This window comes from Rhizopus microsporus, assembly GCF_002708625.1.
Source record: "Rhizopus microsporus ATCC 52813 unplaced genomic scaffold scaffold_3, whole genome shotgun sequence".
Lineage (NCBI taxonomy): Eukaryota > Fungi > Mucoromycota > Mucoromycetes > Mucorales > Rhizopodaceae > Rhizopus > Rhizopus microsporus.
In genome coordinates this window covers 829,408-853,203 of record NW_019671918.1, presented here as the reverse complement: position 1 = coordinate 853,203, position 23,796 = coordinate 829,408, and the positions used below count along the sequence as shown (strand labels likewise).

Genomic DNA, 23,796 nt, shown 5'->3' with positions numbered 1-23,796 from the left:
ACGTTTTTTTACCTTAAAATGACCAGAATCAAAATGAGTTAAGGCTTCTCGCATCAATGATTGTATTGTTATTTCTGTTGATAAAGATACAGCTAGTGACAACATCTCCAGTATGCTTTCTGTACAGTATATAATAGCATAAGCTATGTAAATAAATTTATATGTAATGTATATTCAGGGCTCAGCCTTGAAGATTATTTTGAATTAAGAAAAAAAAAAAAAGTAAAAATGAAGGTGTAAACCAAAGATGAAAAAAGCAAAAAAAAAAAAAAATAATAATAATAATCAATGAGAGAGTAAAGCAAAGAGATAAAAGAGACAATAGGGCAACGTCACCATTTGTTTATGCAAATACATGCAAATGTTTCTGTATACAAATAGATAATAAAAAAAGGGGGGAGGAAGAAGAAGGAGTGAAATGAAAAAAAAGGCAAGGAATACACAAGTTGGTTAAAATGGTGCTCCTTACAAAGCTTAATTCCACCAAAATGCACGATTCAATATGATATGCTTTCTTCTTTACTTTTCTTCTTCTTTTACTTTTTTTTCTTTTATGAATCAAACTGATCCTAACGATGTTATGCACCACGAACTTGAATGTGTACTACCAAGATCGTCATTTAGTTTACCCCCCATAAGATCATCAACACCTAGCAATACGTCTATAGCTACCTTACCTGTATATACTAATGATGGAAGTGTAGCTAGCTTTTGTGGTAGCCCCAGCACAATAAGTATAGATAGCATTCATAACAGCATCAGTAGCATTAGTAGTGATGATGACGATGACAACGAAATTAGTATTGCCATTTCTGGTAGAAAAGCCATTGTACCACCTACTCTCAAAGTTATACAAAATAAGAATAAAGAACAAGGTAGCCTGTATGAGGACATATGGATGGATTCACCTATATTCAGAGAGTACTTGCACACATTAGAGACCTGGCTATCGTACTATTTGGCATGGTTAGAAAAAGTAGAACAGTGTAGACAGTTAGAAATAGGTACTAAACAATATTCTGTCTTCAACATTCACAAGCAAGTAACATGACCAATAGCTTACAACAAATCACTCACTTTGTTATATGAGCAAACAAAGCTATTATTAAATGAGCCATTCTATACTCTAGAAGAATGCACTCAGTTAGGTTGGATTGATAAAGAAGATGATGATGACGATGCATGGGAAAATGAAGATGTGCGACTTATTCTTCGTAAGATACAACAATTCTTTCTTTCTATGTATTAAATGCTTATACAATCTTCCCTTTTAGCTTTACTTCGAGAGCATGGATCAAGGATCAAAGAAACTGTAGCAGTAAGTGATTGTAAAGTGATAGTAGCGATTTTTTAACTGTTTCTTTAAAAAGTATTATAAAGACATTATACCAAACTCAAGAACAAAATACATACAGCTTTCTAATGCTTATTGCGCAACTCAGAAATTAAAAGCAGCACATAATAGTCATAAGCCATTAGATGTAATTAAGCATCATAATCTTTTGATATAACTGACGGTATACCTTTTCCAGGAAATCACAGCGACCTTGTATGCAGCAAAGAGATCATTGTGTAAAGCTCAGTTAGAGTATGTTCAATCATTATATTCGCTGATTCGATCTACAAGAGAACTATTAAATGAAAAGGTAAGTTGGTAGAAAGGAAAACATAGGCCAGGTTACTGAAACTCTCTTTCAAGTTGACTTCTTTGCTCGAAGGCTTAGTTTCAGATAAGCACAGAAACATAAAAGCCTTACAGATACTAGCGCTATCGACAACAGAATTCATATATTATGTAAATTCTACAAGTGCCTCATTTGAAAAAAAGGTGTGGTAAAACTGCATACTCTATCTCACAAAGATCTCATTCAAGCTCCCTAGTGCAATAGTGAGGGTTTATCGCTCTATATTCAGGAAAAACTTGCTTCCTATTATCGTTCACTTAAATCGATGCAAGAAGTTCCATCGCGACCTTCTTCTCCTGTTCCTTTCCCTTTTTTGAATAAGCCAAAGACTGTAGTAAGTAAACTATATATATGTAGTGAAATGATAGACTAAGCCCCTGAGCAGCAGAGTTATAATAGCATTGAATTACTGTTTGCTCAACAAACGCAAATTTTCCAGCACATGTCCACAAGAGGTTATCTGCTTATCAAGAAAAGAAGCAAGGACGCGAATGGATCCGTTAGCAATACGGGAAAATGGGAAAGGTAAAGCTAGAATGCCATTTTTTTATGCTTAATAACACCTCTTTCTTCTAAAAAGGCATTATTTTTATATATCAAGTCATGATGGGCATTTAAAGCAATACAAGAATCAAAGCGTATGATCATATTTGTCTACTATTTACAATACACTAACCACTATTTCACCTAGGTATCCATTACGATTATCAACCTAAAACACGCGGTTGTGCAGTCTCTAGAGTCAGAAAAGCGTGATTATATCATACAGATTTCCGGTGCAACAGATAGTTTTTGGTATGTTTACAACTATTTTCGTTCATACTATGATTATTAATATGTGCATGATAGCATCCAGCTTCAAACAGAGACAGCCAAAGATTTCTCTTGCTGGCTGCAGGCATTAAGCTCATGGAACAATAGTAAAGTAATAAGGAGGAGCTCAGTAAGTTTCTCACACTCTTATGAAGAGATCTACTTGCTTAATAACTTAAGGATTTGCGCATTAAACCACTGGGGTCAGGAGGAAATAGGTTTTTGTCAAAGAAGTCTATTTTGTCCGTAGAGAGCGTGCACACTACAGAGAATATGGTAAAATGCGGACTGTAATGTACTAATGCTTTTTTATTGATGTGACATATTCTTAGAGTATTGCATCATATAAAAGCACAAGCAGTGCAGAGATGGCAAGTTGCGGAACAGCTTTAGGTCATCCTATTCCTATTAGTGAGTGCTCTGTAAACTGCTCTGGCATGATCGCGAGTGATGGGCCCACACAGTTTACAGGCCTTTTCAAGATTTATAGTAAGAAGAGAGAAAAGGAGGAAAGAAGGAGCTAATATATTAATCAACGAAATGCTGTATAGAGTCTTGTATTAAGAAGCTAAACTGTACCTCTCAACATTCAGGCGAACTTTGCATCCTGTATGTCTCTTTATTAGAAGGTGGCATTTTACACTTGCAGACGGAAAAGAATAGCAGCGAATTCTTTCATAGGCCTATTCATTTGTATTCCCTCACATCTCAAGATATTTATGCATTCTCTGATTCTGTTGATCATATGCAATACTGTATCGCTATTCGGCCATTACCAACAGAAACGTATCACCTCATTACATGCAGCAGAGCTCAACGAGATTTATGGTTAAATCGTCTAAAGCATAGTTGTTTACAGGCGATGGCTCTGCCAAGAAAGGTTCAAAGTCTGACAATACGAGTAGGCGAGGGGCGAAAGATTCAGCTGAAGGACTCTGTTTTGTACTGTGAAATCGCAATCGATCAGGAAATCAGAGCGCTCACTGGCGGTTTAAAGAAATCCGCCACTCTGTCTTGGCGGGAAGACTTTGTATTCTCGTAAGCTCTGCGTCTAAAGTTGGAATGTGTATTAATCGTTGTACACACATATCTTTCTTAGTGATATTGCCAAGATAAATCATGGCATCACAGTTACTATTTATTCCAAAAATAGCAAGAATGATCGAGATGTCATCTATGGCACTGTCTTTATACCCGCGGATCAGTTAACTACTCTAAATCATGTGCTTCAGGAAGACTGGTATGAAATTCGTAAAGAAGGAAGTAAGCACCGTGCATTTGCTTCCCTTACCGGACTGGGTTCAGGCAATAATGCACTAGGCGAAGTGCGAGTGGGAATTTTGCTAGAAGAGCACACTGTCTTTTCACTCGAAGCCTATCAACCACTGATAAATGTCCTAAAAGAATTTCACCATGACTTGATTTATGATATGGCCAGAAAGACATCCGATGTTCAGGCATTGGCACGCAATCTTCTCAGAATATATGAAGGCATGGGATTAACCATTGCATGGATAAAGTCGTTGATTGACTATGAGGTCAGCTCTCTCTCGCTAGGTATACACATATATATATATATACAAAAGACTTGAATCCGCCCTCACTTATAGAACCAGTGTGTAATACTTGTTATAATAGATGATGCCAACATTTTATTCAGAGGAAATTCATTTTTTACAAAAGTCATTGATAACTTTATGAAAATGAATGGTAGAGAATTTCTGGAAGAGGCATTGCAGTTTACAATTGAAAGAATATGTAAATCTGGTACCTATATCGAAGTTGAGTCCTCACGTATACCAGATGCTACAGTAGAAACTACTTATACCAATTGTACAAAACTGTTTGATCATGTTCGTTGCATATGGAGTGGGATTCAAAGAGCAAAATCAAAATGTCCTAGGTAGAGCATTGTGGTTATTCTATAGGTTAAATATTAAACAACCCTTTCTTTCTTTGCCTTAGTGAATTCCGTAAAGTATTTGGACATTTACAATCGGCTATTATTAGCAGGTTTAAATTAGAGGATAATGTTTTGGAAAGACATCATCAAGTGGCCAGATATACATGCGTCAGGTAATTGCATGGTATATATATACTATTACTATTTATTAACAAATGAGCAAAAATAGCGGCTTTATCTTTTTACGATGGATATGTCCAGCTATTATCTCTCCCAAACAGTTTGGACTAGTACAAGATCATCCAGACACAAACACCTGTCGTACTTTGACCTTGATAGCAAAATGCTTAATGACGCTTGCAAGCCATAGCTCCACTGAGCAAAATGCAAAGGAACTATGGATAATGCAGTTGAACGACTTTGCTCAGGTAAAAAGATAGCTTGAATGACGCAACGTTTCCAGGTCGAGCTTATATTATGAATAGGCAAATACACAAAATTTTATGGACTTTATTAACCATGTATCAGTAAGTGTTTGATTTTTTAGTACATCATGTCACTGAGACAAATTACACACACAGAGCGCAGAAGAAGATCAGAACGATCAAAGCAAGACAAGACCTGATGAGCCTAACCCGACCTATTTTCTGGACTTACCATACGAGCTAGCTCAGCTTTCACGATGGTGTACAAAGGAATGCTCGGCAAGCAACATTATCACCAAATCATGCGGCTAGATGACAAGAACCTTTAGCTAATAAAGACAAAATACTTTTTATATTTATTTATTTAATAAGCATGTGAATGATAACGCTGCTCGTCTACGTGAGCAATTGGAGGCATTGGTCCAGAGACGGCAATACCATAACTTTGCTGACTTGATCTCGAGCCTGATCTTGACAGCGTACTTGATGCTTTACTAGCAGCACGTCGAATAGTACCTAAAACACCACGTGAACGATTTGATCCAGATGAATCGCTGCGCTTGGGAAGTTTGGCTACTGCTCCAGCAACAACAGCCATAAACGATTGCGTACGCCATCTTGTGTTGACATGTTCATCTGGTTCCACTTCACTTTGCTGCTCCTTGTCCTGGCGGCGTCGGTAGATAAACATGCCTGCTAATCCTGCTGCAGCAACACAGCCGGCAACAGCGCCCACGGAGATACCAATAATCTTGCTTTGTGGTTCTGCATCTACACTAGGTCCGTTGTTGGCAGCTTGCGTGGATACCTGGGTGTCTGGAGTGATGCTTCCTGTGCCGCCACTGGCACTGCTACCACCAGAAGGCGTGGGATTTATAATCGTCGTACCCGTCGATTGATCTTCTGTGGGCGAAGGCTCCTGGTTATCAGAAGAAGAATCATCGGCAGAAGAGTTATCAGAAGATGAGCTGTCGGCAATGCCTTGAGCAGAAATGTCATCGGAGGATGAATTGTCGGAGGGTGCCTGTCGATCAGCAGCAGGTGTAGGTTGAATGGCTGCAGGTTGAACGGTAGGCTCAAAGCCCTCGAGGGTGATTGTTACTGAACCAGGTGTGTCACCATTCGTGACACCTGGAGTAGGTGCTACTGCTGTTGGTACAGTCGAGGTTGCACTAACTTTATGAGAATTTATTATAGTGCTGTGATGGTCACTTTTAGCGCGATGGATCTTTTTAGTATGGTGTGGTTTAGTAACAGTCGAATTATGTTTCTTGGTAGTGTTATTTTTTCCTCTATGCTTCTTGTCGTGTTCTTTGTCTTTACGATGCTTTTTATTAGCATGATGAGACTTGATTGTCTTGTGGTGGTGAACACTGGTACGATGACTAGAGTGATGATGACGATGATGCTTCACATCGGTTGAGTGATGCTTCTTTGTCTTGTGATGTTTGACATGCTTATTAGTCTTTTTAGTGGTATGATGAGCTTTGTGACAAACGTAAGACGTGTGAATACGGTGATGTCTATTGATCGTTTTCAATTGATGTCTATGTTGCTTCTTCGCCAAAGAACAATTGACAATTGTTTTCGTAAAGGGACGCTTGTGATGTCGATGACGATGATGATCATCTGTAGTATGTGTTAACTTTTCGACGGTGGAAGCATTTACTATAACAGATCAAACTATTTTAAATTCGCTTTGTATATTTATTGGATCATTTTTATTTGTGTACCTATGACAATGAATAAAATAGTAATGGCCAAACAAAGTAGTTGCCACCTTGACCTTTTCATTAACAGAGAAAAAGGAGGAAAAAGAGAGAGGAAAGAGAAAAAGAAAGAAAGAGAGAGAAAGGAAAGGAAAGTGAAAAGAAAAAGAAGGGGAAGAGAAGTAGAAGAAAGAAGAGGAAAGAGTGCATTAATTGGAGGGAGCACTGGCGTTTATTAACCATGTATTGACTGATATAATAAGGGTAATTTGCACGTTGAAGTTAAGTTGTACAAAAGATTGATAAAGTGCCAATCTAACTTCCGATCATATTTGGCCAACTAAACCTGAACGAGGGTAAAGTTGAAATATAGCAACCGTACTTTTTTTTACTCTATGACAGTTAGCTTTTTATTGGTAATGGTTAGTCCATCAAATCATGATCAATTCACGTTTTAAAGAATCAAGCTTTAGTACTCATGCAAGCTTATATTATTCGGAACAAAATTTTAACAGTCAATTTTCATCGTCCCGTTCGGTACTAGTTTAGAATTCTGTATTCTCCTTGATCTTTTTCTGTTTCCTTAAATAAATTTGGGTGTACAAGTCTACGGGAGGCGATCTCTATCCTCCCTCAAGAGTCTCATCCCATTACCCGCTCAGAATAATGCTTACAAAATACAAATCAATCAACCATGTACTTTTTCTTATATTCTTTGATGTTCTATTACTTGATAACCAATATAGGGGGAATGTCAATTTTCACAGTCGAGTTGTCATGACAATAGATTTGCTTTTAATTGTCAGACAAAACGCGAGATTTCTGTCGTGACGTTTTTTTTACAATTTTCTCCTTTTTTATCTCAACATTTCTCCAATTCGTCCCAAACAACAATGCTCACAAAGGAAAATGTCCTCAATTCATTAAAAACTCGTGTTCCTGAAATATTTATGGAAGCTCAAAAACCGAATGCCGTGCTACGAAAGTACTCCATCAACTTGACAGAACTTCAGTTTCCGTGCTGTTTAAAGTCACCTGCAAAAAAAGGGGAACCTCAGGATATTGATTATGAAGGAGAAGCGATATTTACAAAAGAAGTTTTACGAAATATAAACAAAGTACTGTCTATTAAAAAGAAGGAACCTCATGCAGACAGAATTGTGCGATTCATTGCAAGCTTTTTACAATATATGCAAGAATTTGGTAACTACTTAGTCCTCATGCGTTCATTAAATACTCATTTTATTGTATAGACAACAATTTGAGAGCTGATGAACCTGAACCACAAACATCTGTTACAGAGAAAGAAGAATCAGAGTCTACTCGAGACGAATCAGACGAATCAGATCAAAGCGACATTGACAGATCAAAAGAACCAACCATTGTGATTGAATCGCTAAGCAATAGCGAGGGGGAAGAAGATCAAGAGGAAGGATATGAGACTGTGGGTTCTCGATTTGTAGAAATCTTGTTGAGACATTTGCTACGAGGATTTACGGCCAAGCGTTCTTCTGTTCGTCTTCGATGTTGTCAGATTGTTGCACTAAGCATCAGCTCAATGGGAGAAATAGAGTAAGAAGATATATCACTATCAATAGAAATACTAACAGCTATACAGTGAGGATCTTTATCAAGACCTGAAGGCAGCATTGTTTGAGAGGATCAAAGATAGGGAAGCTCAAGTAAGAATACAAGCAGTTACTGCTTTATGTAGACTTCAAGGTGCAGACATTGACATTGATCCAGCCGATGGAAAGACTATTCTTCAAAAACTCATGTGGATATTACAACATGACTCAAGCGCGTAAAATACGATAAATACATGTAATAAACCAGTCATCTAACGTCCAATTAGAGAATTACGTCGAGTGATCCTGTTCAACATAGATCCTAATCAAGAAACACTACCTTTTATTGTCGAACGAGCTAGAGATTTGGACCCAATCAACAGAAGAGTCGTTTATCTGAAGCCCTTATCAGAAATAAGAGATTTTAGATTACTGACTTCCGAGCAAAGAAATAATGTGTTGAAATGGGGTCTAAATGATAGAGATCCACTTGTTCGAAAAGCTGTGGCCAAGATGCTATCAACAAAATGGATCCAACAAGCGAATAACAACTTAATTGAATTTTTAGAACGACTTGAAATAATGAATCCTGGTATAGCTGATATTGCAGAGAGCGTATTGAACGCATTTTTTACGGAAAGAATGGATATCATTAATGAAATTACATTTGATGGTAATAAGGAGTGACTGTGCCATCATCTTTTCACTCACCGTACTGTCTTAGCCGAGTTTTGGAAGCATCTTACACCAGAAAGCGCCTTTTTAGCAAAAGTGTTCATAAAATTTCTACAAGCCAACAATATGGATGAGCGACTGGACGAAGTATTACCGGAGGTGATAACTCATGCAGCCAATTTGAGCTATTATACAGACATGTATCACGCTACCAGCTTAGAAGACAAGCCAGAATACGAGTTTATTATATCACAACTTTTAGAAACTTGTATGAGTCTTGATTATGCGGATGAAGTAGGAAGAAGAAAAGTTTTTGAATTACTCAGAAGTATCATGGTATCCAACGAAGTGATTGACGATCATTTGACGAGAATCGTTCGACTCTTTAGGGTTGTCTCTTCGGATGAACGAGATTTCACACGAACTATGATTGAAATTATTTCTGATATACAAGAACAACTTAACCCGTTTGATGTATTAGACGAGTCGCCTTTAAAGAAATCGCGTTTGGATAGTGAACCTTCTTCACAGAGAAGCACGCCACTAGCAGAATCAAATGATACCCATATTAGGCTCAAATGCCTTGCTATATGTAAAAATATGTTGGAGAATAGCCAAGAAGTATGTGTGATTATGGTTTGTCTGATATAAAATCTAATGGGAAATATTTTATAGTCATTTACTAAAAATTCAAACTTGTATGGTCTCCTGAACGACCTAATTGTTCCCGCAGTTCAAAATCCAGATACACAGCTGAGAGAGGTTGGCCTGCACTGCTTGGGATTATGCTGCACATTAGATCGAGAACTTGCTCAGCACAATACGGCACTATTTATTCACTGTATCAAATGCGGACATGATGAATTAAAGATAAAAGCACTCATGGTAAGAAGGAAAGAAAGAAAAAGGACCATATTATTTATTAATTATATTACATTAAAGATCCTTTTCGATTTATTGATGACATATGGATTTCAAGCAGTGACAGAACACCTGAATAATGTAAGTATATATAGTCAGTATAACTTGTAGATTCTTATCCATGCATTTAGGCTGATGAAATTAAAGAAGTTCTCGAATATTGTTTGGACGACAATAATGATGAAGTACAAGCTCTTGCAGCTGAAGGCATAGCAAAGCTTATGCTTACAAAGCGACTGAATGATGAAAATGTAAGTTACAAAAAAAAAAAAAAATTATATAATAATCTAACTTGTCTTTAGCTCCTTCGTCTTTTGGTTCTTTTATATTTCCTTCCAACTATAGATCAACCCAATATAAAAGTCCAACAATGTCTGTCATACTTTTTCCCAGCCTATAGTTTTTCATCCCCTGAAAATCAAAAAACGATGGCTAATATCACCATATCTGCATTAACAGAAGTCTGCAACATGCATGAAGACCTTAAACCATACGAAACAATGATTAACCCAATTCAAATATCTGACATGCTTGCTGACTGGGTAGATCCACGTAAACTTGCAAAGTAAGCCAAAAAAAAAAAAAAGCGACAGGGTTCCCTAATGATTACATATAGACTGCATATTGAAAACTTGTACGACAATGAAACAGATATGAGCACACCTGGTGAATTGGCAGTTGATGCTTTAGAGATAGCATTCAAAGCAACAGGACACAAGCGAAAAACACTGTTGCATTTTGTGTTAAAACTTTATCTTGACAAAGCGAAAAAGGAAGAACTTCAGAAAATCCGAAATATCATTGAAAAGATTAATACGGTAATTGAAAATCATGTATACGATCCAACATAAAACTAACTTGAGATATAGGAGCAACCTATAAAGGAAGCAATGACCCGTAACGCATATGTTAAGCTGTTAAAGAAAGTGAATGAACTAATAGAAGAAGATAATGAGATCAATGGGAACTAATAATAGTATATATCTGCCCTCGCTCTACTACCCTTACGACTTATAAATCTTTGTCTTTGTATTTGTATTATATGACTTTTACATTTTGAATGGTGTGAAAGAACTCTAAACCAACTTGATAATAATAATAATAATAAAAGGAGGAATACAGGTTTAGAATAATCCATTACATGCCTTATATATGTTCACTCATGTTTGAAATGTCATCACACAGGACCACCACTAATGCACAAGTAAAAGATATTAGCTACTACAGACAAATGTAAAAAAGACAAAAAAAAGAAAGGATAGCAGTTATCGAACAAATTACTAGAACTAATTAAGGCTAATCTCCTGCCTGAAATGGGAGCAAAGCACATTTTGTTTGCTTTCAAGTTTTTTAGAAATAAAACGAAATTTCAGTAGTGTAAATGTGTTTGCGGTATTCAAATCAATAAATAACAATATAGTGCACTAGGTTGATAGTGCTTGCGTCATTTAGATCAACGTTACAAAATGATAATATACCATAAACTGTTTGAGATCGTGACCCTTTCTGATCATGATACAACCAACTACCCTTAAGGGAAGCCTGTTTAGTACAAAAAAAAAAAAAAAAGAATGCCAGATCGGGAAATGCAGGTCTTATTGTATCCAATGTTTGGGTAACTATGCATATTGTACTCCCTAATGGCGTTATTACAAGCCTTTTAGTATGGCTGAGAATAGTATTTTAGTTATTACTGTGTATGCAAGTAACTGTCACATCAAGTAGAATCTTTGGGAATTGTTTGAACAAAAGGGGACGATGTATGTGTATATAATAAAACCGGTTTTTGTTGTTGTTGTTGTTAGTTATGAATACCTGGCAGTGCTTTCGGATAATTCATGCATAGCTGTGAAAAGAGAGAAAGATTAAATTGATAGTCCAAAAGATTTAAAGTTGACTATCTTGCATGAATATAAGAATCAGTTAAAAGTACAATAGACTCTTAAAGAGACATTGTTTCTGATAGAATACACAACTGTGTGTAATGTTTTTATTCTCAATAAAATAATTTGGGATAAAATCGAGTAGCATAAAAAAAAGAGGTGCAAGTAGTGGGAACATTTTTTTAATGTAACCACTTCATGTTACACTGTTACTCTCACTCTCTCTATTTCTCTTTTTCTGTGTAGCGAACATGAGGTTGTAGTTTACCCAATCTTGAGAAAAAAAGAATCATCCATTACACTTACCTTATAGACTTGATGGATGGCGTCTGAATCACAAGGCGAGTTTTACTTGAATATGGAAATCATCATAGGGCGTTACACTATGGTAAAAATGACGCCAGTGTCATATTTTTGCCAAGTTTCATTTTTTTTTAGTAAAGTTAATGATAAGAAGCTAAACAAGTGAAAGGAGGCATAAAGATGAAAAAAAAAAAAAAAAGAATAGCAAAGAACAACCACTTGTGATTACTAAATAAAGACTATTGTCAGTGGGAATCCCTTTTTTTCTTGCCTATAGCATCCCAGGTAACAATGAACCGATGACCTATTGTTTACAGTTGTACCAAGTATACGTATATGAATCATCTGGGCTGTAATAGAAGCCTACTTTTCTAGTTTGATAAAGGTAATCTCAAAAAGAGGGCATGTTTTTGTCGCTTATGCAGGATCCTGTTATATTGACAGTCATGTAATGAAACTACGAAGTATTCTTGCTCTTTTGTTCTTTTCTTGGTCAGTGCGTAGCACCTCTATCACAAATACTTTTGTGTAATTTAATGGGATAAAGTTCCTAAAAAAGAAATAGGAGAGTCAGGGGCGGGTTTTATTGTGAAACAGTCGAAATCATTTCGATGAATATAAAAGGTCTCTAGCTCAATTTGAATAAACCTACAGCTTCTTATTTCTTTTCTCTCTCCTGTTAGCTTTTCTCTTTCTTTTTTTTCTCTTTTTCTCAGATGGCTTGGAATCACCCTTCACATATTGCTACATCAACTATTCGTCAGTTATTAAATAACAAGCAAAAGGCCAAGGACAGGTTTAGCTATAGAACCTGCCCTATCTGTCAGCAAAAGCTGTTGGTCAGAATCAATGGATCGTTCGTTTATAAATGGATTAGTCAACACTTTTCTACTTATCACCACGAATGGATGCATGTCGTTGTGAATTTACATGAAAAATGAACTAGTATATTTACTGTAAATACCCGTCTTTCTTTTTTCCCCCAAACACATACACACACACACACACACACACACAAGCACACATACGCATACGCACAGTACATACGCATTTGTTTCAAGGAAAAAAAAAAAGTCTCGCAACTTGATCTTGTCATATTGCCTTTAAAACTACACCATATTTCTTTGTTACATGTAAACAATTATACAAACATTCATAACCACATAAAAATGCACATATAAATATAGTAAATAAAAACTTTCTTCTCATTGCTCATTCAATTTGTATTACTCTGATTGACGCCACTAGAGCCAGATGACACTGGCAGCTGCCCATCAATATCAGTCGATGCTAGTGAGATAGCATCATCGTTATCGTCATTTTCATCAAATAATAGCAATGTGGGTCTTCTTTCCGAGTGCCAGCCATCTATACTTAGCATCGCTTCCATGACCTGTATATCTATTCTATCTCTTGGATGTTCAAATCCATCCGCTAAATCCTTGCCAAATTTTGCAAGCAGTGTTATTTTTTCGGCATATTCCTGTAAGGCATTCAATTTCAAATAGAATGCTTCCTTAAGCATCGTCTTTTTGAAACCCGCGGTATCGTCTATTGACTGCATGGTAGCAAGTTCATTTTCAAATTCTTGTATTCTATCCAAATTTGAATTCGTCTTTTTTAAGTGGTTAATCCTGTCCTCGATCGCCCTTCTTCTTTCCTCCCTATCCAGTCTTTCTTGTTCTCTCTGTCGAATGAGCTTGATGATACGTCGATAAAGCCTATGCTCATCTAACATTGTTTATAAGCAAGAGCCTCTGTTTGTATATACTTACCAGCATAGCATTGTTCTAATTCTACTTGCTTATTAAATAAACTACAAAGTGCTTCACCGATATCCTGAAGAGTATAGTTTAAAATTAAACATCCCTTCTTATACATTTATTATTTACTTTAATGCAATATTCCTTATCCTGTTCATATTTTACGGATTCATCATTCACCCAGTCCATAAAGGCCTTGTTTGTCTCTAGCTGCTGATATGCCTTTGTTCTTAATGTTGCTAGCTCATTTCGTTCTTGAAACAACCAATAGTTGAGAGATCTCGTGTCTTGGTTCTGTAAAGGGTTATTACGAGCCACTTGTGACTGAACTTGAGTTGTTAATTTGCTAATGGAGTATTGCAAGTCTTTGAAATTCATTGCACACACACACAAAAAATATATTTAAAATGGTAAGCGGCTTTGCTTTTATTGCTACACTTGTGTTCTTTTAAAGTAACACAGCAGAGATAATTGTTTGTAGAACCATATCCTATTTTACTTGTTTTTCCGTTTCTTTGAGTTACCTTGCTTTAATGAAAAAGCAATCGGCAGCATTTTCTTTATAGTCGACTGTTTATGAAGAGAAAAAGGGAAGTTTGTGGTGTCATGGTTACGCAACCATTAGAGAGTGTCACCATAATTATGCAGCAAGTGCAAGTATGAAAACGTGTTTAAAGAAAAAGCATAGCCACGACAATTGCCTGAGGTATAAGAAGAAGACGGAAAAGAGTTAAAAGCAGTGATAACAGAAGAAGACTCAAAGCTTCTCAATGGCTTTTGATATAATAGAGTGATCAACAGAGTGCTATTCACTAGAGTTTACGATTGTCGGTTGATGATAGTCAAATGACAAGATTCGTCAGAAAATATAAGGGCAGGTTCAGCAAAGCTTGTTGACATTGAATATGCAACGTTATTCAATGGGTCAATTTGTACGTCTTTCATAGACATTTTCTTTTAGAGACCTTTTTTTCAACATTTAATGATTTTAACTCCCTCCTTTGTTTCCATTGGCTAAATAGCCTATTGCTCTTTTTCTTTTTTTTTTTTTTTTTTACTTTAATTCTACATATTACATAGACAGTTTTAGAATGAGTTAGTTTAGCTTTTATAAATGTGAAAATATAGAACTAAATAGACTCTTCTCTCTCTCTCTTTTTCTCTCTCTTACTTTCCCTTTTATAGACAATTTAGCAAACAACATTCAATATAGTCTTCAGCATTATGCGGCAATGACTCAAGCACAATTACTAAATGCTACTCCTTCTCCTCAACAACAACAACAACAACAACAATCATTGATACAAGGTATCAACTATCCTACACTATCTCTACTTCGAATGACAACACCACCACAACTACACCAGCCGACAATCGCTAGTCCTTCTTCTTCTTCTTCTTCTGGTAAAGAAGACTGTAACGCGCCCATTCGAGTGACTCGACCACCTAATGCATATCTGTTGTTTAATAAAAAAATGAGAAGAATCCTCAAAGATCAAGATCCAACAATGAACGTGGGCGAAATCAGTAAACAGATTGCAGATCGATGGAAAAGAATGACTCAAGTAATTATAATAATCAATAACTTGCATATAAAACTCATAATTGTATATAGGAAGAAAAAGATATCTACATAAAGGAAGCCAATCGACTCAAAGAGGAACAAAGAGCACTTCACCCGAACTCAATGTACATTCGTCGTTCAAGAGCAGAACTGATAGAGGCTGGTAAAATAACCAAAGAAGACGATAACAACACACCCGAATCAGACAAGAAGAAGCGGGGAAAGAAAAGAACAAAAAACCCGGGTATACCAAAGCATCCACTGTCAGCGTATATGTGGTATCTGACAGAAGTAAGACCAAAGACGATGAAAAAATTTCCGAGTTCAAATGTGGGACAGATCAGCAAATATTGTGCAGAAAAATGGCATAGTATGACGGACGAAGAACGAGCGCCGTGGAAGACAAAGGCTCAGGTAGATAAGGACAGATATGCAAGAGAAATGCAGCTGTACGCTATTCAAAATGATCATGAGCTAGGAAGAGGTACTAGGCAAAAATATAGACATGCCATTGTCGCAGCAGCAGCAGCAGCAGCTTCTGCTACATCTACAGTGTCAACACCATCTACAGCATCTGGGCACACCACAGATTGCTTATTGGATAGTGCACTGTTTAATAAAGAATATGACCCATCCTTATTAATATCAGCTCCCACAAGCCCAAGTTCTATTTTAAGAGCAAACACATCAGGTCAGCCACATACAAACAGCCTAATGCATGCACCCGAGGATGAGTTTGTCAATCACTGAACCTTTGTTATTATTGTTATTATTTTAACGCCAATAAAAAAAAAAAAGCTACAACGTATTTTACATCGTCTCTATTTTATAAACACAAAAGACAAAGAATATATGTGACAACTGCAATAAGGGCGACATCTCTGATGCTTTGCATAATGGATATAAATAGTACTCTGGGTGGCTTTTTATATCTATCACTTGTCGTTATGGGCAATTCAGATGACTGAACCTTGGCATAAATGTGTTGTTTCATCTGAATGACTTCGACAGCGATAATGCTTATGATGGATAGGCCAAGAAGACATGCATAAAGGATAAAGATGTCTATTTGACTAGGTAGCCAGTGTAAGACGGTAGACGGTTGATCTGACATGGACAAGACAACTAGTCCTGGATATCTTACTCCTTGAGACATGCTAAAGGTTGGCACGGTTATTTCCTTTATAGCTCCGTTATGAATGACTTCACAATAGTCATGATCATCCGCAGAAAATACAAGAGTCGGTCGCACAGTTGCCAAGATAAGGTCCGAAAGTTCCTTGGATACCAAATTCTGATACTGATATCCATAGCCATCCCTAATCGTTGAAGTCGTCTGACGAAGAGGACCACATGACATATCTGGCTGACGATAGAGCGGAACGTGGCTGAATAAAATCGTCGTCTTGTTATAAGATTGGTATTTTTGTAACATGGACAATGCGTTATTCCTGATTTGCGGAATGGAGGACGAGAGTGACACAGTGTCCAAGACAAGAAAATCATAGTTTGTATGCTGTACGACATAAGAAGCTTGGCCAAAATACTTTTGAAACCTGCCTAATAGCCGAGGCTCGACTCCATCACCAAAGCCAATGTCATGATTACCAACCATAAAATACGGATTGATATCCTTTCGCTTGAATATCTTGTTGAATCTTTTTAATTCCTTTTGAAAGCTTGTTTTTTCTTTAGTAGGTCTATTACAAACGCGTATCTATTGCTTACTATTCATCATCCCATTCTCTTCCATTGTCCATCAAGTCACCCATGATAAAGACTTGATAAGGATGAATTGTATTTACCAGGTGTTTATAATTACGTTTCATGTACAAATCACTATAGAACTTGGTTATCTGTAGCAGAATCCATGGTCGGTCATAAGATAAATTATCTGTCATCTGTGGATCTGCTATCAAAAGGATATGTTTATCGGTTTTCTATCTATATTGTTTAAAGACATTATCCACAGAAAAAAAAAAACGATAACGTACATTCAGTTGTATTGATAAACGGTAAGCATGTTTTATGAATATAAAGTATTCATTATAAATAAATGCAAAGATCCATAAAGTGCTTAAGATATGAACAATTAGTTTTCTTGCCTTCACCATTGTTTTTATATTTAATAATGCATTCAAGTGTAAAGAAAAAAAAAGGGAAAAAAAGAAGAGAGAGAATTAAAAGCAAGAAAATAAACCGCATGATATGCAGGAGACAAATTGATGTAGATTCCCTTGTCTATCTTCAATTTTCCGTGATGTTTGTTGTTGTTGCTGCTGTTGTTGATCAATATCCTTAACCATAGGCACCCTTTGTCTTTCATATACTTCTGGTTGCTTTGGTTGTCCTTTCATCCAATCATAGATTTCATCATCTGTTTCATTAAGATTGACAAGTACTTTTGTAAACAGATCTCTCAAGAAATCATAATCTGGTGTTTCTTCAAATCCTAGTTTACGAGCATATTGAAGGTATATACTGAACTCCTCTACATGAATATAACTTGTGAGTCCTGTATATTTTTATTCTAGATCAAAAAAAAAAAAAAAAAACATACCTGGGAATCCTGCACATAATTCTAAAACATCTGTCGACTGTTTCTTTTCGCCAATCTTTTCATACTTTTGTTTATTTGTCGCCGCTTTAAGCCCTTGCCAAGGTAAAGATCCCCTCAAGAAATACATAAAGACATGTCCTAGTGATTCCAAATCATCCCTTCTGGACTGCTCCCTGCCTAAATGTGTATTGATGCTCATATATCTTGCTGTGCCCGAGAGACTCTTTCTTTCTCGATAAGGAATATGCTGCTTCGTCTTTGGATCACGGTATTGTTTTGCCATACCAAAATCGATCAAGTAGACCATATTTGTATCTGCCGTTCCTGGTCTTCCAACCAAGAAATTATCAGGTTTTATATCTCGATAAATCAAGTTGTGCTCATGGACACTTTGAACCCGTGTAATCTAAATAGCTTAATAAACTTCCTTTTTTTGTTGTTTTATATTATTTACTTACCATTTGTCTTGCCAACATGGCTACTGTCTTGATACTAAACTTTCTTGAGCAACTGTCAAATAAATCTTCTAGACTTGGTCCAAGTAAATCGATCACGAGAATATTGTGAAGTCCTTCTTGTCCAAAATAATGAGCAGACGGAATCCCCACTATAAAGGAAGGGGGCTATTAGGAAAAGAAGGGGGGATAAGGAGTACAAACACTGTTTATATACCTGTTCCAGATAATATTTTATAGGTTCTATATTCGTCTCTCAATTGAGGTGCATCCGATTTACGTGGTTCAAACTTGATGGCAACTTGCTGATTATTCAATAGATTAGTTCCTTTTTATAAGGTTGTCAAAAATTAAAGATACGCACAAAATAAAAAAAGCCTGCTTCTCTGTGTACCTTGATAAATGATTCCAAAACTGCCTTCTCCTAACTTTCTACCGATTTTATAGTGAACGCCCACAATATTAGTACCATTGTTTGTATTGGGGCTATGACGTTGAGTTGCCATATTAAAGAATAAATAGAAAAAAAGGAAAAAAGAATAAAGAAAATTTGTGATTCAATCACCACAAACGAAAGAAAAAAAGAAAGAAAGAAAGACAAAAAAAGGGGGGGTAAAGTCAAGATAAACAAGTTGCTTATTTTTTGTTCTTTAATCGTTTATAATTCAACCTTGGAAACTTCATATAAATAAGTTCCTAATAATTGAGTTCCTTTAACATAGTTGGATCTGTCCAATTTCTCATTAATGGAGTGTGCACCCTACAAAGTATAAGTATCATATAGTGTAGTCATTTATGTATACTTACATCATCTCCACGGCCCATGGGCAACAAAAGGACGTTCTTGTTCAAGGCACTTTGGAAAGACAAGGTTACTGGAATAGAGCCACCTTCACGAGTCAAATCAGGCTTGACATTGTAAACAGTTTCGACAGCCTTGGCAGCAGCAACTATATATAATTTATCATTATCATTTCCTTTTCTATAATTGAATATACCTACCATAGTTGGGGTGATTAGGGCTTGAAAGCCAGTGGTTGCCATCATGAGTACAATGAACATGCAAAGTATTCTTGGATCCAAGCTTGGCAAATTCATCTTCAATATACTTACAGACCAATTGACTGATCTTCTTGGGCTCCATATCAGGAACAGTACGGATAGAGAATTTACCTGTCACACAGGCAGGAATTACGGTCTTGTCACCAGGATTATAAAAGGCACCTTCGACACCGTGGATGGATAAGGAAGGGTTTCTCCATCGGGATTGAAGTGTCTTGGGAATATCTTCATGGATGTTGGTCTTGTTACCAACAGCACTTTGGAGTTCTTCCATCTTGAAGCTGATATCCTTATAAATAGCTTGTTCTTCATCTATTTGCCCTCCCTTTATTAATATCTTATTCAAACCACGCCTTTTTTTTTCACTTCTTACCTGTCAAAGGACGAACTTGGTCATAGATTCCAGGAATGAGAATTTTACCATGGACATTGACTAATTTGCTCATGATAGCAAAAAGGTCAGTCATAGGTTCATGGACCGTACCACCAAAGACACCAGAGTGAAGGTCAGCACCCTAATAACAGGTTATTACTGTTCTCCTTATACTTTAATAAACTTACGGGACCCTTGATCTTGACGTGGAAGTAAGAGACACCACGGAGACCATAAGTCAAGCAGGGCTTGGTTGTTCCGAGCCAATAATTATCAGAGATACAGACGGCATCGACATCCTTAAAGTATTTGTCGGCTTCCTTGTAAATAAGCCCGTCCAAACCTTCAGAGCCAGACTCCTCCATGCCTTCGAGACAGAACTTGAGATTGACGGGTAATTCGAGTCCAAGGTTCTTGTGAGCCTCTACTACGTTGATCCAACCGAGAATAGGTCCTTTATCATCAGTGGAACCACGGCCAATCAAACGGTTCTTTTCGTCTTCTACCAATTCAAAAGGATTGGTATTCCAGCCATCCTCAAGAAGAGCCTACACATAAGGTCAGATGATGTTTCTTTTTTGTGTACTCGTGAACTTACAGGTTGAACATCATAGTGACCATAGACAAGAATAGTCTTCTTTGAAGGGTCGTTGCCAACAGTTGCAAGCACAATAGGAGGCAAGTCCAAAGAGGTGCCATGCCAGTCTTGTTTACCAAGATCGCGAGTCTCGACATCAGCACCGAGATTCTTGAGTTCTTGAACCAAGAAATCAGCCATGCGGAAGACGTCAGGACGGTGAGAAGGGTCACCGCTTACACTATATACACGCGTGTTTTAGCCGCACGCCAACTTTTTTTTCTTTTTCTTTCTCTTTACCTGGGAATAGCAACGGCTTTACGAAGTCTTTCAACGAAATCGTTTTGGTGCTTTTCAACGTAGTCTAAAAATTTCTCCATTTGTTAAGAAAAGGTAAAAAAGGAAATATTTTTTTTGCAGTGAATTTATATCAAAAATAAATCAGCTGCAAAGGTGTGACTTTATGCTACATCATGAGCTCGTCTCTGTCTCTCTTTCTCTTTTTCTAGTTTAAATACTCCCCCTTTTCTCTCTTTTATACATCAGCCATAATGCATAGCGTGTTTTCATCATAATACATCTATGGTCTCATAGCACATACAGGCCATAGCTGACCTCTTGTCTCCTCTTTAACCGTGCGAACAAACTTGACCGTGCGTCCGGAGTGGTATTTTACACTCCGGCAATGGCCCGGTTGAACGGTTTATGCGAATGTAGCATTTGTTTGTGAAATAAAGGGACACCTTTCTTTCATATAAAAAAGAAAAGCTTTTGCTAATGGAAAAGACAAGTGATTATATTTCTAAAACCAGACTAAAACGCGTCTTTTTCTAAACATAGAGTCTGTTTTTTTCTAAAAATGTCTAATAATTTATTGATATCCAGTACTGCCAAATCCACCAGCACCTCGTTCAGATTCCTCTAATGACTATAAATATACAATTTTATTATTCAATACATCACATAGAAACACATCATTTTAGACTTACATCTACTTCCACGACTTCAGGTGTAGAAATCTTTTCAATGACCAATTGAGCAATACGATCACCGCGTTTGACTAATAAGAATATCGGTTAACATACATGTAAACATAAAAACAATATACTTGCCTTGGTAATCTTCTTTACTAAAGTTGAACAACAAAACGCCCACCGGACCTCGGTAATCAGCGTCAATAACACCTGCACCTGTGTCTAAGTGGTGCTTAGATGCCAAGCCAGATCTTGGTGCAACACGACCATAATGACCTTCAGGAATGGCAATACTGATATCAGTAGCAACAATGCTTTTGCCTTGAGCAGGAATGACAGTGTCATGTGCACTAATGAAAACCAAGATTAGCTTTTTTTTGAGCATGAGAGTATACCACTTATTACCAGTATAGATCATAGCCAGCAGCATGTGCAGATCCTCTTGTGGGAAGCTTGGCGTATTCTGAAAGACGCTTAACAAGGAGTTTTGAAGAGTGGCTCATCTTTTAAAAATAATTGAACTAAAAAAAAAAAGGAGAGAAGCTTTTTATGAACAGTCCGGCTGGTGGATCTGGTTGGTTACAAAAAAAGTAACTGTCTGTCACAGAAAAATGAAATTGCTGATAATATGGCAATGTTAATGTTAGATATCAGATGCAAGAATATGCTATGAAGTTTATGTTTGGATACAAAACTTTTAAAGAAACGAGGAGTTTGGGATCGCATCAATGCTGAAAATGTTATGGAAGCAGCTATTAAAAACCTGAAAAAGAAAAAAGATATAAACTCACAGCAAGTAGAAAATCTTGAAAAAGACTGGCAAAACGTACACAATCACGCATAAGAGCTAACCTGTGGTATAGTTTTTGAACTCTGAGGAAGCCAACGTGTTATTTGAGACTCATAAAAATAAGCAAAACATAATAGGTGAACACTACATGCACCAGAAAATAGACTAATGCTACGGGCGCTTCTTCTATGCATTACCTGCGTCGTCACTTTGTAGCTTCACATCACCAAAGTCTCTAAATAACCTAACGCTTTCCAATGGAATATTTTTTAATGCAATTAAACCTACAGTACAAAACACAGTTGATAGAATAAAAAGATTGGATTGTCTCTACCAGTCGAGTCAAAATGTAGAATCTATAAAATCAACAAGAGACCACGTAGACTGCTTATGAAGACGATAGATCATCGATTCGAAACATACAACCGTCTGAGAGTAGAGTTGCATACCATATATGTAAAGTTCTGTAGACAGACTGTTATCAGCACTTCAAAGAGGACGGAGTATGGCTCTTACTTTGCTTCTAATAAACCGGCATGGACAGAAGAGCATATAAACAAAAGGCTTCGCTAGGCTCATGAACACGTCCACAGGACGTATGAACAGTGGCCTAGTATCATTTGGAGCGATGAATCTCGGTTCATCGTTGCCAGTAGCGAATGTAATGCCAGAGTAATCAGAAAGATTGATGAACGAACAACCCTAAGAATATTGTATCAATAAAGAAGTATGAATGTGATGTAGTGATGATCTAGGGCTGCTTTCATACAAATCGTCTTGATCCTTTGGTCTTGGTTGATGGTACAGTTGATCAAGACAAATATATAAATATTTTAGCCCAAAACTTTCATCCTGGATCGCACAACTCTGCTAGAAAGAAGATAGGGATTTTATATTCCAAGAAAGTGGAGCTATCTTCCATACCTGGTGGATATGCTCAATGATGGAAGGAAGCCCACCAGATCAAGGATTTCGAGTAATGACCTGCCCAAAGTCCTGATTTGAATCCCATAGAGTATGTTTGGACCACTTTAGGAAATTTCATCAAGAAAAGGAGACATGTAATTGAAAAATACTGAAGGGTTGAGTATTGCATTGAGAGAAAACAAGCCCTGGGTTAGTGGCATGACTGGTCTGAAGCATAAAGGCTCGATGTGAGGCGGTAATTGCCGAAAAAGGAGTGTCAACAAAGTATTGGTTCTTTCTTTTTATTTTATATTCTTTCAATAAACATGTCAAAGCTTATTCTTTATAAACATGGAGTCTACAAACACTGAACAGGAGGGGCAATGGCTTTCCAAACATTCGATGCATAATTTGTGAAAGATTAATTTACATTTTGGTACAAAGACTAGTTATGTTTACATCTACTAGGAGTAAATGTCTAAACTCCAGAAGGAGAACCATGTTCGATACGGTAACAAAATGCTTGAGGTCTGCCACATCCACGAAGGATGCCATTGGCGATCTTGAAAATATTTTTTGAAGCGTTTATATCCCGTTGCCAAAGCAATCCACACTCTGTGCAGGATTGGATGCCGTGAAAGTTTATAAAAGCAGATGTGAACGCCATATTTTCACAAGAATTGCAGATCTATAAATAGTTAAGTAGAATATTCAAAATTAGAGAATAACGCTTTACCTTTGACGTTCGAAACTCATCAATTGTTACAACGATAACGTCGCCTTGCCTCTCTCTTTTTTTAATGCTCTGTAAAGGACACCTGTTATTCCTGTTCTATGTCCTTTCCAAACATTCCAGAGCCGAAGGCAACCACAGGTATTTTCTCTCT

General features: G+C 36.9%; 9 protein-coding genes across 9 annotated transcripts; 3 read left to right on the top strand and 6 right to left on the bottom strand.

Annotated features, from left to right (window-relative positions):
* Positions 1-527: 527 nt before the first annotated feature.
* On the top strand, positions 528-5,166 carry RHIMIDRAFT_311470 (uncharacterized protein). Its single transcript, XM_023614734.1, has 20 exons — positions 528-1,004; positions 1,059-1,214; positions 1,275-1,318; positions 1,371-1,481; positions 1,533-1,646; positions 1,700-1,828; positions 1,882-2,019; positions 2,071-2,210; positions 2,266-2,323; positions 2,377-2,480; positions 2,535-2,628; positions 2,679-2,774; positions 2,831-2,987; positions 3,050-3,536; positions 3,598-4,055; positions 4,137-4,401; positions 4,464-4,574; positions 4,631-4,829; positions 4,887-4,928; positions 4,983-5,166. The coding sequence occupies exons 1-20, from the start codon at positions 554-556 to the stop codon at positions 5,136-5,138; spliced, it is 3,510 nt and encodes a 1,169-aa protein (XP_023469134.1). The 5' UTR covers positions 528-553; the 3' UTR covers positions 5,139-5,166.
* A 7-nt stretch (positions 5,167-5,173) lies between these two features.
* RHIMIDRAFT_289833 (uncharacterized protein) lies at positions 5,174-6,728 on the bottom strand. The gene is made up of 2 exons (XM_023613675.1): positions 6,560-6,728; positions 5,174-6,494 (listed from the first exon to the last, which is right to left on the bottom strand). The coding sequence occupies exons 1-2, from the start codon at positions 6,618-6,620 to the stop codon at positions 5,191-5,193; spliced, it is 1,365 nt and encodes a 454-aa protein (XP_023469133.1). The 5' UTR covers positions 6,621-6,728; the 3' UTR covers positions 5,174-5,190.
* A 668-nt stretch (positions 6,729-7,396) lies between these two features.
* Positions 7,397-10,823, top strand: RHIMIDRAFT_272461 (ARM repeat-containing protein). Its single transcript, XM_023612319.1, has 10 exons — positions 7,397-7,738; positions 7,789-8,107; positions 8,154-8,339; positions 8,391-8,776; positions 8,828-9,399; positions 9,454-9,663; positions 9,721-9,780; positions 9,831-9,950; positions 10,002-10,264; positions 10,316-10,823. Exons 1-10 carry the CDS (start codon positions 7,429-7,431, stop codon positions 10,548-10,550), a joined length of 2,661 nt encoding a protein of 886 aa, XP_023469132.1. The 5' UTR covers positions 7,397-7,428; the 3' UTR covers positions 10,551-10,823.
* Positions 10,824-12,963: 2,140 nt separating this feature from the next.
* Positions 12,964-14,057, bottom strand: RHIMIDRAFT_88600 (uncharacterized protein). Its single transcript, XM_023615828.1, has 2 exons — positions 13,778-14,057; positions 12,964-13,724 (listed from the first exon to the last, which is right to left on the bottom strand). The coding sequence occupies exon 2, from the start codon at positions 13,621-13,623 to the stop codon at positions 13,102-13,104; it is 522 nt and encodes a 173-aa protein (XP_023469131.1). The 5' UTR covers positions 13,624-13,724; positions 13,778-14,057; the 3' UTR covers positions 12,964-13,101.
* Positions 14,058-14,880: 823 nt separating this feature from the next.
* On the top strand, positions 14,881-15,962 carry RHIMIDRAFT_234770 (HMG-box; the record flags this gene model as incomplete). Its single annotated transcript, XM_023608224.1, has 2 exons — positions 14,881-15,213; positions 15,264-15,962. 2 exons carry the CDS (start codon positions 14,881-14,883, stop codon positions 15,960-15,962), a joined length of 1,032 nt encoding a protein of 343 aa, XP_023469130.1.
* A 352-nt stretch (positions 15,963-16,314) lies between these two features.
* On the bottom strand, positions 16,315-17,140 carry RHIMIDRAFT_185966 (Metallo-dependent phosphatase; the record flags this gene model as incomplete). Its single annotated transcript, XM_023605861.1, has 2 exons — positions 16,315-16,891; positions 16,941-17,140. Coding segments are annotated over 2 exons (777 nt in total), but the record flags the coding sequence as incomplete, so codon positions are not given.
* On the bottom strand, positions 17,049-18,733 carry RHIMIDRAFT_302821 (kinase-like protein; the record flags this gene model as incomplete). The annotated part of the gene is made up of 5 exons (XM_023614397.1): positions 17,049-17,703; positions 17,773-18,178; positions 18,231-18,379; positions 18,445-18,555; positions 18,622-18,733. 5 exons carry the CDS (start codon positions 18,731-18,733, stop codon positions 17,393-17,395), a joined length of 1,089 nt encoding a protein of 362 aa, XP_023469128.1. The 3' UTR covers positions 17,049-17,392.
* Positions 18,734-18,833: 100 nt separating this feature from the next.
* Positions 18,834-20,697, bottom strand: RHIMIDRAFT_212400 (CNDP dipeptidase). The gene is made up of 7 exons (XM_023607215.1): positions 20,540-20,697; positions 20,261-20,480; positions 19,851-20,210; positions 19,663-19,804; positions 19,230-19,601; positions 19,035-19,177; positions 18,834-18,987 (listed from the first exon to the last, which is right to left on the bottom strand). The coding sequence occupies exons 1-7, from the start codon at positions 20,617-20,619 to the stop codon at positions 18,886-18,888; spliced, it is 1,419 nt and encodes a 472-aa protein (XP_023469127.1). The 5' UTR covers positions 20,620-20,697; the 3' UTR covers positions 18,834-18,885.
* Positions 20,698-20,712: 15 nt separating this feature from the next.
* RHIMIDRAFT_272437 (dUTP diphosphatase) lies at positions 20,713-22,163 on the bottom strand. The gene is made up of 5 exons (XM_023612318.1): positions 21,861-22,163; positions 21,619-21,803; positions 21,352-21,563; positions 21,229-21,299; positions 20,713-21,167 (listed from the first exon to the last, which is right to left on the bottom strand). Exons 2-5 carry the CDS (start codon positions 21,714-21,716, stop codon positions 21,111-21,113), a joined length of 438 nt encoding a protein of 145 aa, XP_023469126.1. The 5' UTR covers positions 21,717-21,803; positions 21,861-22,163; the 3' UTR covers positions 20,713-21,110.
* Positions 22,164-23,796: the final 1,633 nt, after the last annotated feature.